The 18,354-nt window shown below is 37.6% G+C and overlaps 3 protein-coding genes and 1 long non-coding RNA gene across 8 annotated transcripts; 1 reads left to right on the forward strand and 3 right to left on the reverse strand.

Annotated features, from left to right (window-relative positions):
• Positions 1–3,574: 3,574 nt before the first annotated feature.
• LOC113564150 lies at positions 3,575–5,399 on the reverse strand. The gene is made up of 4 exons (XR_003407822.1): positions 5,368–5,399; positions 4,638–5,036; positions 4,445–4,486; positions 3,575–3,750 (listed from the first exon to the last, which is right to left on the reverse strand). It is a non-coding gene; the product is annotated as an uncharacterized LOC113564150 (long non-coding RNA).
• LOC6542119 (CCR4-NOT transcription complex subunit 3) lies at positions 5,352–10,981 on the forward strand. 5 transcript variants are annotated; one of them, XM_026979694.1, is made up of 12 exons: positions 5,352–5,736; positions 5,932–6,032; positions 6,096–6,324; positions 6,398–6,495; positions 6,566–6,715; positions 6,774–7,583; positions 7,663–7,732; positions 7,788–8,141; positions 8,200–8,346; positions 9,071–9,642; positions 9,704–9,913; positions 9,987–10,085. In XM_026979694.1, exons 3-12 carry the CDS (start codon positions 6,300–6,302, stop codon positions 10,083–10,085), a joined length of 2,535 nt encoding a protein of 844 aa, XP_026835495.1. In that variant the 5' UTR covers positions 5,352–5,736; positions 5,932–6,032; positions 6,096–6,299. The 5 variants fall into 5 exon arrangements, with proteins under 5 accessions (XP_026835495.1, XP_026835496.1, XP_026835493.1 ...); XM_026979695.1 differs by lacking the exon at positions 5,932–6,032; XM_026979692.1 differs by having other exon boundaries at positions 5,694–6,032; positions 9,987–10,981.
• Positions 10,982–11,638: 657 nt separating this feature from the next.
• Positions 11,639–13,596, reverse strand: LOC113564149 (protein-associating with the carboxyl-terminal domain of ezrin-like). Its single transcript, XM_026979697.1, has 2 exons — positions 13,581–13,596; positions 11,639–13,528 (listed from the first exon to the last, which is right to left on the reverse strand). The coding sequence occupies exon 2, from the start codon at positions 13,520–13,522 to the stop codon at positions 11,699–11,701; it is 1,824 nt and encodes a 607-aa protein (XP_026835498.1). The 5' UTR covers positions 13,523–13,528; positions 13,581–13,596; the 3' UTR covers positions 11,639–11,698.
• A 1,021-nt stretch (positions 13,597–14,617) lies between these two features.
• On the reverse strand, positions 14,618–16,866 carry LOC6542135 (protein-associating with the carboxyl-terminal domain of ezrin). Its single transcript, XM_001970785.3, has 2 exons — positions 16,560–16,866; positions 14,618–16,507 (listed from the first exon to the last, which is right to left on the reverse strand). The coding sequence occupies exons 1-2, from the start codon at positions 16,767–16,769 to the stop codon at positions 14,678–14,680; spliced, it is 2,040 nt and encodes a 679-aa protein (XP_001970821.1). The 5' UTR covers positions 16,770–16,866; the 3' UTR covers positions 14,618–14,677.
• Positions 16,867–18,354: the final 1,488 nt, after the last annotated feature.

Raw genomic sequence — 18,354 nt, forward strand, 5'->3', positions numbered from 1 at the left:
AACTCCACATTATTCCCCATCAATGCGTGTTAAGGCCCCAGAGTACGTAAACAAAATTGCGCGTCGTAAGTCTGCCAAATTTGCATTCCTTAGAGCTGGATCCGATTTGTACGTCGATGACATGTTAACTTGTTCTGCATGCGTAGAGGAGCTAAAGACAGGTTCGTCAAACAGGAGGTTTTGATTTGACAAAGTGGTTTTCAAACTCACCAGAGGTCACTGCATCTGAGAGCACAGTTAAGTTGATACCTATCTCGGATTCAGAGTCAACAAAGGCGTTAGAAATATCGTGGTTGACTAGAGAAGATGCCTTCAAGTTTAAAATTGACACTTCTGTCATGAGTCTCCGAGCTACAAAACGGAACGGAACTATCAGTGACATCGAAGCTGTTTGACCCCCTCGGCTTATTTAGTTGTGAAAGTCGAAAGAGGCACCGCTCAAGACCAAAACGCTCCCTAGGCTTGAGTTATGTGCCGCTCACATTCTTGCAGATCCCTGTCATATAATCAAACCCTTAGTAAAAGTCCCTATTGATCGCATTGTATACTGGTCGGATTCTGAAATGAACTCTTTACTGAATTCGATCCCATCCATCTTCGTTGTCGACATTCGTTTTGAACAGGGTAGCGGAGACCACATGTCTGAGGGACAAAAAAGAAAACTGTACCAATAATGTGCATTTCGAGCTTGATGATTATGTCTTGCGTCAGAAGGCAAGAAAGAATACGGTCGGACTGACCGCAGCTGTGCAAACAGGATGTCATCGAGGGATTCTCGTCATACCTCAAACTGCTTAGAGTGTTCGCTTTTAATAAAATTTTAAGGCAAGAGTATACTTTTCGAAGTCACTAAATAAACAATTTCATAAGATTATCGAAATAGTTCAAGAGCACAAGTATCAAATAGAAATTGAAAAAGATGGTAATGGCTCCAATGGTGGACCAAGACTTCAGCGATTGAACCCATTCATTCATGAAAACAGGTGCTCTTAATGCAACTTATCGATGTTGCGAGTTGGGGGGCGAATAGCTAACACTCCTATATCATGCCAAGTGTTACTTGCTGATGACGAAACGCTCCCAGTTTGTGAAGAGCTACGTCCGGCATCTGCACTATTCAAACTTTCATGTCGGCCCTCGAGCACTTGCGAGCATTCTACGACAGCGTGGACATTTGGACATTAAACTCTCAGGTACTCTGCAGTCAGATAGTTCGATCTTGTGTCCGCTGCTTTAAAAGCAAGCCTCGACTAATGGCACAAATTATGGAAAATCTAACCGCAAATAGACTCCGTGCTCTCCGACCATTTGCGATATGTGGCGTGGATTTTTGTGGCCCTGTCTACACGACATTGAAAATTTGAGGAAGGCCTCAGTGCAAGTCCTACGTTGCCTTATTTGTTACCTTTGCGTTCAAGGACGTTCACTGTGAGATTGTGTCAGATCTAAGTACTGATTCTTTTTTATTTGCTTGCAAAAGGCTCATTGGTCGACGAGGATGTCCGCAGACCGTTCATTGCGACAACGCGACAAACTTCGTCGGAACGAGGCAGGCTCTTCGCCAGCCGATCGAGGAGCAGGCGGACGCAATTCACAAATGCGCATCAAGAAGAATTTGCGTTCACACCCCCTCGAGCTCCTCACATGGGCGGATTATGGGAGGCAGGTGTCAAAACTGCCAAGCACCTACTCCTACGATTGGTAGACAGCGCGCTCCTCAAAGCGTCGGGATCGAGCTTCTTCCCAGAACCGGAACTCCGGACCCTTTTTTGTCTATTTATGAAGAAGGCAAGTGTAAGTGAAGTCTAGTGTAAGTTAGTTAATAATAAAACTCTCTCTCGTTCTTTTCGAATTCGCCAACCTTCATTAATCTAGGCTCAAAGTACGATCGTGTGAAATAGAAGTTATGTTGAAAGTTGAAATCGGCAAGCGCACACGCATTCTTTTCCTTTGCCGCCTAATAAATTAATTGTTTCTTGCCACTAAGTTCTCCGTATTTTTTTAATAAACGAATTAAAAAAAATTAAATTGAAATGCTAATCTGAAATAGTTTGTGTTGCTTCACTAGGGGTTGTGAAATCGCCTTTGCGCCAAACTGAAGGTGGCTTGAAAAGACTGAAAAGCAGTTTTGTCGTGGCTTCAGATAGTTTTCGTCGAGCTGATGATCTCCTTTCCGTGCTAGATTCGCAGCTTAACTTAACTTAACTAGACTAGTTAACTAGACTTAACCTATTAGAGGAATCGGCAAAGCGCAAGAAAGATGATTGTTGTGTTTTTGTATGAGTCCCGTAATATCAAAATCATTTGTCCGTTATCCAATCCGTTTCAAAAAGGCTGTTCGATAGGGACCAATTGATAGTTCTGTGTGATTTTAATACATCTGGCACTACGTAGTCCATAGAAGAAAAATATAATATTCTTCTCCCTATAACACAACACGACTTTATTGACGGCTTGCACGACTTATCGTTTCCGCAAGATAATTATATTCGAAACTTTCTTGGTCGATTATTGTATCAAGTCCTGATGGTGGGTTTCTGTTTAGAGTACCACCTTTTACTCAACCTGGAGATCCATATCATCCAACTTTGTACCGAAATATAACAGAAATCAGAGAAGTCAACCAAACGAATTCATTGTTTTCGCAAGGCAAACTCACTGTCCTTCTGCCGAGATATTGCCAGCAGAGCTTGTGCACCACAATGCATATTTTCTTTGTGGAATTTTTCAAAAATTAATTTTACTATTGAGCCATGATATGGTAATAGTATTGGATGTTTTGCATCAAATGAAAGATCAGATGCTTCCAGTCTGCTTCCCACTCGAATTATAGCATCCTGATTTAGAAATGATGTTAGGGCAATTCAGACCTTTCCAACTTTTCGGAACTTCTTGAATTCTATAATTTGGGTGCAAAAATGGTTTGCTGAATAATTGGAATAAGTATCTTTCTAGACCTTTCTAATACTTCCAAACATAGCGTACTGCCAACGATTGACAGTTTTCGTTTAAAACGCATTTTGATGATGGACCATCCCTGAATGGTAGTGCTTAATGTGTAAGTGCCGCTCGCCTCTTGCCAATTACTGCGAAAAATAAAATTCTAACCAAATTTCAATATACTTTATTACAAAGAAATTACTTAACATAATTTCATAATTATTACTTTAATTACATATTACTTAAATTACAAAGAATTGTATATTTTAATATTAATAACAAAAAATCTGAATTTTTTCTAAGAATAATAATATTAATATGAATATTACGTATCTATGAAATGTCTAAAAAAACAACAGGAGTCTTAAGTTTGCAAGAATATAAACATAATTAAATTATAATATTTCTACTTTGTTCGCTTTTTTGTTTGGCAAATCCCATATGATCTAGTATGGTCTTCTCAGTGGATATTTTCGCTAAATTTGTTTATATTTAATTTATTTAATTTATCCGTTTAATTTTTTTTTAAGTTTTAATGTATTAAAGGATCTTTCGGCGCTTGCTACTGTAAATGGCATAGTTATCATAATTTGTAATGCTATGGTGATGTTAGGACAAACAGCTGTCAAATTGTTTTAAAATAATTGGAAAATGTTCACCACATCATTATTTCATTTTATTAAAAATGGCTAACATGACATAATTTCTTTACAGAAGGCATCGGCGTTAGTATCCAATGAATCATTTGATGAATGTTCCTCCTGTAAACGATGACAGCTACTTATTAATCGTGTTTAATCTTTGTCATCTCTAAAATTATATATAAAATTAAACACGTCGTTGTGATTATTCAAAAAAATTAAATCTTTTATCTACGGAGGACCGCTTGGTTCTTGGTATATAAATAAATACATTAACTTTAAAAGAGGGTTTCGGATGAGTGGTCTTCGTGTTCATAATCTTAGTAGTTTTACGTCTTAGGGGTCTGGATTCTGCAAGTTTTAAATGCATGCTCGACGACTAATTTTTCGCAATTGTTTGGCATAACTTACAATTTCAAATTCATATCGACGGACTGCCGACTTTTACTCACAAAATTCATTTTCGCCAATATTATATTCCATACATTTATTCCATAAAAAGATGCATATTTTTCCTGATAGACATTTAGCGTCATATTTTGCATTCTGATCATATGATATTTTATTTGATATTTCATTTAGGTCATCAAAAATGTCCAGTAAATTTGTAAAAAGTGGTTTTATAGCATCTATTCTGCATATTGTTTCAGATAATGGTTTTAAGGTCAGATTTAGAACATATATTTTTAATAATATCCCATCTTTTAGCAGAGGACAAAAATATTTGTATAATTTTTGCAACCGTATAAAGATTGAGGTTGGCACAGTCCTTAAATATTAAATTTAAACTAGCACTTGAGCGTGGTATATAGAAAACGCGGGGATTTGAGTCCACAATCTTTTTTGTATACCATTATTCTTACCGCGCATCCAGATGTCTAGTCTAGTCCATTTGTCTAGTTTTTCTATAATAAATGACAACCCTGCGTTAATTGTATCGATTAGTATAGAGAAAGCTAGGAAAAGCTCTCTATTTTCCAACTTTCTAGTTTCTGTGTTAATATTGACAAATCTTATTATAATACTAATTTGCCTAAAAGATGTTTGGTTGCTTACAAGGTCTATGTTACGCCTATTATTCCTACTTCTTATCGATACTTTACTACAAAGAACACAATCATTTAGGTAACAAAAATAATTTAGATGGCAGTGGGTTTTCATCCTAGATGAAAAATTTTGGACAATTTATTAGGTTGAATTAGGAGCGATTTGATTTTTACTGTGTAGGAAGCGAACAAGACTAGTAGCTTTGAGATCTGGTTAGGTCTTTAGATCTAATTTGTTAACAAATTTGCGAGACCTAACATGGGATTCATTTTTACTTTTTTATAAATTCCACATTAGGTCTACGAATCCAAGTCTAGGGCCGTTAAGTACCTTCCAGAACAAGAGCCTGGTACTTATCTAGCGAAGTTGCCATGATATCGTAACAAGATGGCGTAGATCCAAGCGGTTCTGTAAATTATGTATATTTTATGTCTAGAAGTTTCCCACGCGTGTAAAAATCTTAAATATAACATTTTATAATCGATTTTTTGAAAAATGTTTTTCATATGTCTCGTTCTGACAATACCACTCCACACAATTGTTTATTAATAGGTTTCCCAATTTTTAATTTAAGCATGTAAATTTATTTTAGATCCTATATCCTATAATATATCTATAATTGTGCCGACACTCCGTTTCTTACGATCACGCATGGCAATAAAATATAACGTTCAAATAGAGTGTCTGCAGTGGTATTATTGCATTAAAAAAAAAAAAATAATTAATACAATAACTGCACCTTTTGTCAGCATTAGTGACTGTTTATACTGTGGTTCTTGTTTGTGTTTATTTGACATATTATCACAAATGTTTAGAAAAGTGAAAAATTGTTGGAAATAATTTCTTTGGAAACGTTTATGCGGTATTTTGCTCATATATACATGATTATCTATATAATTACTGTCGTCTATATATTAATATAAACAAATATTACCACTAAAACAGTAAGCGATTTTAATATTGCTATCTAACCCAATTAATTGCTTTCTTCGATACCGATAGGAAATATACATTCGTATGACGAGGACTTTAAAAATTTCAATTCAGGGCTGCCACAACGCTGACAACATATTCGATATTTTAATATATGGTATATATGGTATTCCTGGTATGTATTTCAAGATGGCGGAAAGTGTGAGGAAGAAGAGAACAAAAAGCAAGCGAAAAATCCATGAGTGTATTTATTGATGTACATATGCGTAAATCTAAGTATTTACTAAGCCTCAGTACACAGTAAATGGCAATGTAATGAATATCCAGTATATCTGATCGCCACGTTGTGTGCCTTTATCTTGACGCACAGATTTTAAACTTTGCCAAAGAATCGAAATCTTGCACCCACGGACGGCAAAGTATCACAACCCAGCCGAAAAGAAGAGAAATACCGTCGAAAGGTTCTGGCGGGTGTGTTGTAGTCCACTTAAGGAAATCACTTGCGTTCCCAAAGCAAAGCTTTTGCATTCACAGACTTCCTACGACCTCTAGTGCTCCGAGACATACCCGCGACCTGCAAACACAAACAGATTGATTAACGCCACACCACTGGCGCTTTATTCTAACAAACTCCGCTTGTGGCCCGAATCCAGGTTATAGCCAAAAACACCCCCGCATCCAACAGCAGACTATGTCTAACTATTTGCGTCCTCAAAATTTACAAGAGAACACATAGCTATGGCTGCGACGAGAAAATTGCAAGGTAAGCAAAGGTCTTGATTTTGAATTCTTTTCAACATCTCAAACGAAACTTACACACTAAATGTCGTGGTCAGGCGAAATTGATCGATGTTTAAAAAAGGTAGCAGAGGGCGTTGAAACGTTTGAGGATATCTGGAAAAAAGTACACAATGCGACAAACACCAACCAGAAGGTGAGCTTAAAACATTTTTTTAAAACATCCTATACGTATAAAAAATTTAATGTTGAAACCATTTTATCAGCAAAAACATCTGCAAGAGAAGTATGAGGCAGACCTCAAAAAGGAAATCAAGAAATTGCAACGATTACGCGACCAAATTAAATCATGGATTGCATCAGCTGAAATTAAGGATAAGAGCTCCCTTCTTGAGAATCGACGGCTCATTGAAACAGTGGGTTTATTAAATATTATTTGTTGTGACAAGGCGCACAGAATTATATGTTTTTCAGCAAATGGAACGCTTTAAGGTGGTCGAGCGCGAAACGAAAACAAAAGCCTACTCAAAGGAAGGCTTGGGAGCTGCACAAAAGATGGATCCTGCCCAGCGTATCAAAGATGATGCACGCAATTGGTTAACCAGCTCAATAAGTTCACTTCAAATACAAATTGACCAGTATGAGAGCGAGATCGAATCGTTGCTGGCAGGTAAAAAGAAACGTTTAGATCGAGACAAACAAGAGCGAATGGATGACCTACGAGGAAAGTTGGATCGCCATAAGTTTCACATAACAAAGTTGGAAACTCTGCTCAGGCTGCTTGACAATGACGGCGTCGAAGCAGAGCAGGTGAACAAGATCAAAGACGATGTCGAGTACTACATTGATTCATCACAAGAGCCAGACTTTGAGGAAAATGAGTTCATATACGACGATATAATCGGTCTTGATGAAGTGGAGCTTAGTGGCACGGCTACCACGGACAGCAATAACAGCAACGAGACAAGCGGGTCTCCAAGCAGCGTCACTTCCGGAGGCAGTCCATCCCAGTCCCCTGTCACTGTTCAACAAATTTTAAACACTTCGTCGCAGGGAGCTGCTAGTAGTGGTAGCAGTGCAGCTAGCGCAGCACTATTTCAGCAGCAGCTGACAGCGGCACAATCGAATGGCAACAATGTAGGCTACGCGAGCGACACAAGCGCAGCTTCTTCGTCGGCCACAACATCTACGGATCCTGCAGGCGGTACAATTGCTATAAATTATGTTGGGGGGCTAGGCGATAAACGCAACAAGAGCAGCGAAAGCAATACCCTCAAATTGAAAGTATGTATTAAAAATAGATTTTCTTATGGTTGTACACATTTAACAATATACACATTACACAATATACTGTTATTTACAGCTACAACCTCATCAACTTGTAAAACCTACCCCTGTACGAGCCACGGCCAAACTGCCTCAGAGCAGTGATAGTAAGTTTCTGCAAGTTTCGAGTTTTAATTTCACTAATTTTTGATACATATGTAGCCCAAGTCAATAAGATTGTCAGTTCAACTCCCAGCAAAAATCAACAACAGCTGCCTACAGCAGCTTCAATCGTTGCAGCCTCCGCAATGCAGTCGCAAAACAGTAGCAGTGGGAGCGGAAGTTGCAACTCTACTGTAGGAACGGGAGCATCGCAATCAACGTCTAGTGGTAACAATCCTGCGGTTCAGCCAAACGCTCCAACGCCTGGCCAAAGCTCCACAGTCATTGCCGCTGCAGCAGCTTCATCTAATGTCGTTTCGGCGCCGATCGTGAGCAGCGCCAATGTTCAAGGCCCATCTGTGATCCAATCAACACCAACAATTGCATTCGCTGCAGTAGCAAAACACAATACATGTAGGGTGTCGGTTATTTGTGTTTATCGCCCTTACTTAAATAATTGTCTCTATTTTAGCACTTCTGGAAAATGGTCCTGTTTTGCAGCAGCAACTAGCAGTAACTCCTACCGTGGCAGCTATCGTAGGAGCTGGAACACAGGCACAGCAGAAACATGTGCAACCATTATCCAATCTTCAAACAAATTCCCCTCACATACAAAATGGTAAGGCTACAGTTATAACTGGCGGTTATAAGTGTTTTATACTGATGTTATAGGGAATACATTTTATATGATAAATATGTATATACCAAAACGAAAATTTGCAGTGTCTTTATCTGCATTATAAATAGTTGTTTTGGTATTACTTTTTCGGTTAACTATGACATCAAAGTAAATCAATTCTAAACGAGTAAAATTTTTTCTTGCTTAGTAATATTTAAGTTCATATGTGCGGAAGTTATACATATATTAAAAGTCATGCAATTTCAGGGGTTTACAGTTTTTTATTAATCAAAAAATATGACCGAATTCTCTAGTTAATTTCCGCGACTATCTGGTACTTAGTTGGCAAAGCAAAAGAAATTGGCAAGAGACATAGTAAACTCTTAAATAATATGTGGACGCGACAGCTTTTTGGTCTTTGTGGGCGTTCCAACTTTCTGAAACAAACTTGCACAGTGTCGGTAGACAAACTCAGCGACGTGTCGGTAGACAAGTCTTTCGACATCGAAACACCTATTTATTATATAGTGAAAAGTCATCTATATGGACAACGGAGAAGGTTGCCTTAGATAAACATGTATAAGGCGATCCAGCAGTGGTTTTTGGTTAACCAATAGATAATACTTGCTAATCTAATCGTTAAAGCTTTGCATAAATCCACTCGTCCTTTACTTTTCTTATTTTGAAATTGCAAACCATTTACTGATCAAGACAAATCCTACAGGTCTTCCTGTCTCGGACAGTAATAATGACACAAGCTGCACTGTCGATACGATTTCTCTAAAAACAATGGCACAGGATGCTATTAATCGATCCGCGATCGATACTATTTCACTTAATCAGCAGCAAACAAGCAGCATTGACCTGAGACAGCAGCAGTCGCAGAAATCACTTCTTCAACATTTCAACTCTGAAACCAATACGAATCAACAGCAATTGACATCCCAGCAGCAGCAACAGATTCAGAATAGCTCCCTTGCTACGACCGCAGGATCTAACAACGGGCCTTCTACTGGCAGTGGTCTTATAAATGTATCTAACGCTACTGGTCAGCCCATCAGCGGAAATGCCAAAACGCATACGTGCCAGCCCCAGCAGATGGCCACGACGGAAGCGCACATTCCCACACTGCTTGGTGTGACACCGCTTGGGCCAACACCACTTCAGAAGGAGCACCAAATGCAGTTTCAAATGATGGAGGCTGCTTACTATCACCTGCCACAGCCTATGGACACGGAAAAGCTACAAACGTACTTTCATCGCGCACCAGTGCTCACGCCAGCGCACTACCCCCAGGTGAGCTATATTAGTATACAATTTTTATGTACGGAGTACCTTATCTTAAATGTATTTTAAGGCACAGATGCCAATTTATGATACAGTTGAGTTTTATCAACGACTCTCAACGGAGACCCTTTTTTTTGTGTTCTACTATATGGAGGGCTCCAAGGCCCAATATCTAGCGGCTAAGGCCTTAAAAAAGCAGAGCTGGCGTTTCCACACAAAGTATATGATGTGGTTTCAAAGGCACGAGGAGCCCAAGATTATCAACGATGATTACGAACAGGTATGAAACGCAACCTTGCGGGAGCAAATAAAAAAAAAATAATAACTAATAATAAAAAAATAACTATTTACAGGGTACGTACATCTATTTCGATTATGAAAAGTGGAGTCAGCGAAAGAAGGAGGGATTCACCTTTGAATACAAGTACTTAGAGGACAAGGAGCTGAATTGAAAATATTGCGATGTGTGTTGCTTCGTCTGTCTAAAAGAAAATCAATCCATTCAAATAATAAAATAAATCAATCCAATTTTCATAAAAAATCACACAACCATAACACAAATTAAAATCGTAAAGCACGAGAAATATCAACTAAAGGAAATTTAAACGAAAAAGCCGTAACCATAAGTTAAAAAAAAAATGAAGTATGATATATATTAGGAATGCACGTATTTAGCTTTACTCCTTTCTTTAATTTTACATTCTCGCAGAATTGATAAGGATTCTAACTTTTATACACATTTCGCTACACTCTTTTATTCAAGTAATATGTACTTCAATTAGTTTCACTACCTTGCCCTTCAAAATTACATTACTATATGGGCACCGAAAATAATCATTTGCAATGTTTATTTTGTAAGGACAACCACTTACGTCACAAATAGATTAGTTTAACTTCCGTCATTGCTAAGTACGTACATCAGCAGATACATCTCAACGAAGAGTAAGCAATTACAGAGGGCCTTCAAAAACAATCTCATATTACCTATTTTCTTTGGGTCTTTGGAACATTGGCTCTGCTTTGTATAACTAAATTAACACAGCAATAATAAATGGTTTGTCCTCTTCATGTCTGAGGGTATATGAACCTCGGAGCTTCAGCTCTCACATCCCGCGGATTTTTTTTCAAATTAAGAGATGCATTTTTTATGAAAAGTGTACTGTGAGAACGCTATCAACATGGAACTAAATAAAATTGAGGAATAACCTGATCATACCATATTTTTAATTTATTATTTTTTGGTCCCATTTTGTTACGTAAAATTTTTAAGGATTTTTTAAGGACTTGGACGGCAAGTCTAGTTAAAATATATGAGCACAGAATAAAGTCGATTAAATAGTTGAAATTATTAATATTATTTTAATTTGGTATCAAGGGTCTATTCCTAAATATCCGGGCAGAGGGTTTGTTTTAATTTTAAGTTAGACAAAGATACTATTCGTTAATTTATACCATTCCATTCGTCTGTACGTAAACAAGTATACAGGGACTGTATAAACCTTTTCAAGAGTTATGTTATAATTTTAAAACTTTCTGACAAAGGTAGGGTTGGGGTTTTAATTTTATTTCCAATATGTTTTTAACCCACTATATTTTAAGATTGTGTTGTCAAAATTTCAATCAAAATACCAAGTTTGTCAATTTTTTATATGCAAACCTAAAAAAACATTACCATTTTGAGTTATAAAGAGAAAACAAATGTAATATTAAAAGAACGCCTCCATGATTAACAGGAATGTGCTTACATTTAAAACGCAGCATGGATATGCAAGTATACATGTATTTGACACACGGAGCTTTCCAATTGAATGTGTTAAGTTTACATAGTTTCCCCATACTATTATTGTCACTCTTACGGCAAGCATGACAAAAACAAAGGAATTTATGAAATAATTTTATTATAGTTTTTTTTCTGTATTTAGCAAATACAGAATATGATTTTGATTTTATTTGATTTAGGTATGGTCTTAAAATATCTCCAAAGTTACAAAAACTTAAAATCAAATTTGATTAAATTTTGGGGCTTTATTGTGAAGTTAACAGTAAAAGATAACTTTATTTTGTATTAAATCGTCGTTGCATTCGTCACTCCCCAGACAATGTCGTCCTTATCCTGTTCATCATGACCCCAACCCTGATCGGCGCACAGATCATTACAGTTAACGGCAGAAGCAGCAAATCGACTGCTTATTTGCTCCGGTGTCTCACAGGTACTAGTTTTTATTTCGATGACCGGTTCCATATCCTTAAAGAAATCAAATTCGCTTAACTCAGATCTTTGTATCACCGGTTGCACTTTTATGTCCAGCTCACTGAGATCATCGTTAACTTGTTGTTCTTTTTGAGATATTGTTTCGTTTATTCCAACGGATAAGTTAAAGGTTGCAGTGCGATATGAGGGCGACAACGATTTGTTTGTTTGGATCTCTCTAGTCAATGCATTACTGTTGGTTTCCGACTCGGTTCGAACCTGATCCTCTCGGTAGTCCTGCTGAAGCTGGTCTGTATTGTCCCAATCAAACCAAATCCCCTCTTCATCAACGTTGGCTCTTTCATGCTCTGTGAAGGATCTATTTGAGTCCTTTTCAGGGTCGCTATTATGATTTATACTTATGGATTTTTCATTTGAATTTAACCGGACTTTCTCGTCTTCACCGCCGTCTGGGCTAAGGCGAATTGATAAGGGGGAGACATTGCTTTCTTGTGGCAATGGGCTCCCAGAAACCATAAAGTCTTCCACGTCGAAAGATCTAGTATTCATTAAGGGACTAATGGATCGCGGTTCTGGGAAAGAATTTGCGATGTCTCTGGACACAGCAGCGTGCGGACGACCATCAGAAAAACATCGGGCTCGGTCCCCTCCTAAGACTTTGTTGGCTCCTAATATGGAAACTAAATCAGCCATGCACCTAAGCGTTTTGGCTACCAAGATGTCGTTAGTATCGTTCATACCCAGCTGTAAATGAGGAAGAATCTCCCTCTCAAGTTGCTCATCGCTTAATAGACGAATATAGTCTATAAAATAGTCAAGAAGTATTAACCGAATCTGTGCATCACGCAATCGGAACATCTTGAGTATGTGTGGAATTAAATATTGAACGTAGATTTGCGGAGAAAATAGCGATGCCAGTGATTTATCCGTAACTTTTGTACGGAGTATATATGGAGTCACGAATTCTTGTGCAGCAGGATCCAGCAGAACCATTCTAGAGAGTAAGTCACTCGCCAGCTGCGAAGCCACTACTTCCTCGTCGAAATATCGCAGTCGATCAATCAAACTTCTAAAGAATTTGTGGCGTTCTTGCACTGACTTCAGCGGTAACTCAAAGAGAAAGGAATGTATGAGCACGAATTCATGGTTGAAGTAAGGATGTAGCAAGATAGCAGAAAGTCTTGGCCTTAGCTTTGTATTCTGATGCTTCAGGTGTGTGTTGCAATACTCACGGAACTCCTGAACGTGTGGAGTGCTATCAGTAATGCAACTGTCCTTTCCTCTCCTGCCCAACACTTTCTCACAGAGAATGGCAAAGAAGAACTGTTCAAAATTCTCTCCGTGAATACTCAAGTCTATATAGGAATGTGCCAAGTCGAGCAGTTCTTTGTTGACATCTGTGGCTCTCCAAACGTACTCGAAGCCGGCGAGGCGCCAGCTTCCACTCTCCGTCACGTAAATAGACAGCGTGTTAATATTTAAGTGTCGTGCCAAAGCCTTCTCAACCAGAAATATTAGAGCGCAAAGTATTGTTCGCAGGCCTAGACAGACTTCAATGTCGGTCTGCTGGGCCAGAACCTCATCAAGATGCCTGACTCTCTCTGTAGCAAGATACTTCCGTCCCGACTTCTCCCAAGAAGCTATATATTTTAGGATGTACGGGTGGCGGTAGACCATTAGGTTCTGGGGAAAAACATTTGGTAAACAGTGGTTTTATTTTACCCTAGACATATACTTTTATTGCCCTTTCAATCGGGTCTTTGGGTCTTTGGAACATTGGCTCTGCTTTGTATAACTAAATTAACACAGCAATAATAAATGGTTTGTCCTCTTCATGTCTGAGGGTATATGAACCTCGGAGCTTCAGCTCTCACATCCCGCGGATTTTTTTTCAAATTAAGAGATGCATTTTTTATGAAAAGTGTACTGTGAGAACGCTATCAACATGGAACTAAATAAAATTGAGGAATAACCTGATCATACCATATTTTTAATTTATTATTTTTTGGTCCCATTTTGTTACGTAAAATTTTTAAGGATTTTTTAAGGACTTGGACGGCAAGTCTAGTTAAAATATATGAGCACAGAATAAAGTCGATTAAATAGTTGAAATTATTAATATTATTTTAATTTGGTATCAAGGGTCTATTCCTAAATATCCGGGCAGAGGGTTTGTTTTAATTTTAAGTTAGACAAAGATACTATTCGTTAATTTATACCATTCCATTCGTCTGTACGTAAACAAGTATACAGGGACTGTATAAACCTTTTCAAGAGTTATGTTATAATTTTAAAACTTTCTGACAAAGGTAGGGTTGGGGTTTTAATTTTATTTCCAATATGTTTTTAACCCACTATATTTTAAGATTGTGTTGTCAAAATTTCAATCAAAATACCAAGTTTGTCAATTTTTTATATGCAAACCTAAAAAAACATTACCATTTTGAGTTATAAAGAGAAAACAAATGTAATATTAAAAGAACGCCTCCATGATTAACAGGAATGTGCTTACATTTAAAACGCAGCATGGATATGCAAGTATACATGTATTTGACACACGGAGCTTTCCAATTGAATGTGTTAAGTTTACATAGTTTCCCCATACTATTATTGTCACTCTTACGGCAAGCATGACAAAAACAAAGGAATTTATGAAATAATTTTATTATAGTTTTTTTTCTGTATTTAGCAAATACAGAATATGATTTTGATTTTATTTGATTTAGGTATGGTCTTAAAATATCTCCAAAGTTACAAAAACTTAAAATCAAATTTGATTAAATTTTGGGGCTTTATTGTGAAGTTAACAGTAAAAGATAACTTTATTTTGTATTAAATCGTCGTTGCATTCGTCACTCCCCAGACAATGTCGTCCTTATCCTGTTCATCATGACCCCAACCCTGATCGGCGCACAGATCATTACAGTTAACGGCAGAAGCAGCAAATCGACTGCTTATTTGCTCCGGTGTCTCACAGGTACTAGTTTTTATTTCGATGACCGGTTCCATATCCTTAAAGAAATCAAATTCGCTTAACTCAGATCTTTGTATCACCGGTTGCACTTTTATGTCCAGCTCACTGAGATCATCGTTAACTTGTTGTTCTTTTTGAGATATTGTTTCGTTTATTCCAACGGATAAGTTAAAGGTTGCAGTGCGATATGAGGGCGACAACGATTTGTTTGTTTGGATCTCTCTAGTCAATGCATTACTGTTGGTTTCCGACTCGGTTCGAACCTGATCCTCTCGGTAGTCCTGCTGAAGCTGGTCTGTATTGTCCCAATCAAACCAAATCCCCTCTTCATCAACGTTGGCTCTTTCATGCTCTGTGAAGGATCTATTTGAGTCCTTTTCAGGGTCGCTATTATGATTTATACTTATGGATTTTTCATTTGAATTTAACCGGACTTTCTCGTCTTCACCGCCGTCTGGGCTAAGGCGAATTGATAAGGGGGAGACATTGCTTTCTTGTGGCAATGGGCTCCCAGAAACCATAAAGTCTTCCACGTCGAAAGATCTAGTATTCATTAAGGGACTAATGGATCGCGGTTCTGGGAAAGAATTTGCGATGTCTCTGGACACAGCAGCGTGCGGACGACCATCAGAAAAACATCGGGCTCGGTCCCCTCCTAAGACTTTGTTGGCTCCTAATATGGAAACTAAATCAGCCATGCACCTAAGCGTTTTGGCTACCAAGATGTCGTTAGTATCGTTCATACCCAGCTGTAAATGAGGAAGAATCTCCCTCTCAAGTTGCTCATCGCTTAATAGACGAATATAGTCTATAAAATAGTCAAGAAGTATTAACCGAATCTGTGCATCACGCAATCGGAACATCTTGAGTATGTGTGGAATTAAATATTGAACGTAGATTTGCGGAGAAAATAGCGATGCCAGTGATTTATCCGTAACTTTTGTACGGAGTATATATGGAGTCACGAATTCTTGTGCAGCAGGATCCAGCAGAACCATTCTAGAGAGTAAGTCACTCGCCAGCTGCGAAGCCACTACTTCCTCGTCGAAATATCGCAGTCGATCAATCAAACTTCTAAAGAATTTGTGGCGTTCTTGCACTGACTTCAGCGGTAACTCAAAGAGAAAGGAATGTATGAGCACGAATTCATGGTTGAAGTAAGGATGTAGCAAGATAGCAGAAAGTCTTGGCCTTAGCTTTGTATTCTGATGCTTCAGGTGTGTGTTGCAATACTCACGGAACTCCTGAACGTGTGGAGTGCTATCAGTAATGCAACTGTCCTTTCCTCTCCTGCCCAACACTTTCTCACAGAGAATGGCAAAGAAGAACTGTTCAAAATTCTCTCCGTGAATACTCAAGTCTATATAGGAATGTGCCAAGTCGAGCAGTTCTTTGTTGACATCTGTGGCTCTCCAAACGTACTCGAAGCCGGCGAGGCGCCAGCTTCCACTCTCCGTCACGTAAATAGACAGCGTGTTAATATTTAAGTGTCGTGCCAAAGCCTTCTCAACCAGAAATATTAGAGCGCAAAGTATTGTTCGCAGGCCTAGACAGACTTCAATGTCGGTCTGCTGGGCCAGAACCTCATCAAGATGCCTGACTCTCTCTGTAGCAAGATACTTCCGTCCCGACTTCTCCCAAGAAGCTATATATTTTAGGATGTACGGGTGGCGGTAGACCATTAGGTTCTGGGGAAAAACATTTGGTAAACAGTGGTTTTATTTTACCCTAGACATATACTTTTATTGCCCTTTCAATCGGACCCACTCCATGAGACCAAATATGTGTCTTGGGAAAGACCTTGCCTTCGAATACAGACAGCATCTGGCTCCAACGTTCATCGTTGGATGTCGTTGGTGTCTTTGCGTTATAAACGGTCCAAAATTTATTAATCTCAACCGCATTTTCCTCAACAATAATTCCTTTTAGTTTGCTGCCTTCTGTGCCCATAGCTGTAAAAGCAGTAATCTACTGTGGTGAGGCAACTTAATTTATTTGTTATTTTCGGCAAATAATGTATGACACTAATAACATGTTCATACAGGGACGCATCTGCACTAACAGTTAAAAACAATGTTGGAATGTTGTTCGCTGAGTAAAAACAATAACCAAGAAGTCGAAATCAATTTTGATCTAAGAAACGAATTTAATTACTGTTTTGGTCAATTTCGTTGTAATATGACATAATAAAATATTATTTAAAAATTGATGCTGTGACTATTACTTATTTTAAGAAGATATTTTTAGATTTTATTTTTATTCGTTAGAAATATTCGTTATATAAGCGCACAAAACTAGGAAAATAAGTACACTTCTAAAATTTTCTTTATTTTGTACTACTTAGCACAATTACTTATCGTACTTATATTATTGTACTTTACTAAATCAGAAAATAAACTTTTATTGAATATAAATGCAGATATATTATTAAAATTTGGAAAAATAGTAGCAAATGAAGAGCTCTATTTATTTGTCAGCTTTAAGCAAACGGATTAAGGGGAACTAAAAGAAGAAACAATAAATTTTCCTACACACCCAAAAATTCGAGGTTTTTAAATATATCAGATTAGAATATAACAAAAACATAAAAAAAAATAAATATTATTATATATAAAAATAACGATACATTTTCTAGCTTCGTAGCTTCATAAGCAAAGCAGTCCTTAGGGTGGAGTACGACACAGTAAGTCCATTTTTATGTCAATTGGAGTATTGCACTGTCTTACGGTGGAGTACGACACGGCAAGTCCATTTTTATGGCAACGGGAGCATTTCCCTGTCCCGTTCCACTTTTGTGGCGATTCTGCGGTAATTATACGATGCAACTGTTATTGCAGTCTGAATATATACTATATTTGCTGTTAAAAATGTACTGCAAAATACAAAAAATAGTTTAAAAGTGTGGACGCTGAAAGTTTCGTGGCCAAAGAGTTTGCCGATTTAAATTGGCAAGACAAACCAAAAACACGAAAAAAAAAAATTAAAACATTTTTCAAAAGTGTGGGCGTTGTAGTTTTTGGTGATTTATGGGCATGGCAAAAAGTTTTTTGTCAAATCGATAGAAATGTACATGACATGTACATCATTTTTATAATTTTATAAATTAAGAACTGTGAAATATATTTTGTGTAAGAATTGAAAACGTTTAAAAGTGAAGGACTTTGTGATTGACTAAATAATTATATTACCTATTAGACGATGTATATTATATGTTTTTGTTGGAGCATATTTTGGCTGATGGTGTAGATGGCTGAATAAGTGAGGTACATAAATGAGGTGGTAGTAAGTTTTTTAACTTTTGAACTTAAATCCAATCTGTGCGGGTCTGCAGCTTATGACGCTTTTTTAATGACGTTTTATAAATGGTCGCAACCGTGTAGGTCCCAGTGCTTTTCATTTTAAATGCCAGGCTAGACATAGTTGCTTGTAGTTCATTGCTGTTGGTCAATTGTTTATATATTGGAGTATGTTATTATTATTTGCGTGACCCTTAATTTTCTATTGGATTATTAAAAGCGACATTAGCAGTTGTTTT

The sequence above is a fragment of the Drosophila erecta genome, unplaced genomic scaffold (assembly GCF_003286155.1).
Source record: "Drosophila erecta strain 14021-0224.00,06,07 unplaced genomic scaffold, DereRS2 tig00000055-arrow-pilon, whole genome shotgun sequence".
Taxonomy (NCBI): Eukaryota; Metazoa; Arthropoda; class Insecta; order Diptera; family Drosophilidae; genus Drosophila; species Drosophila erecta.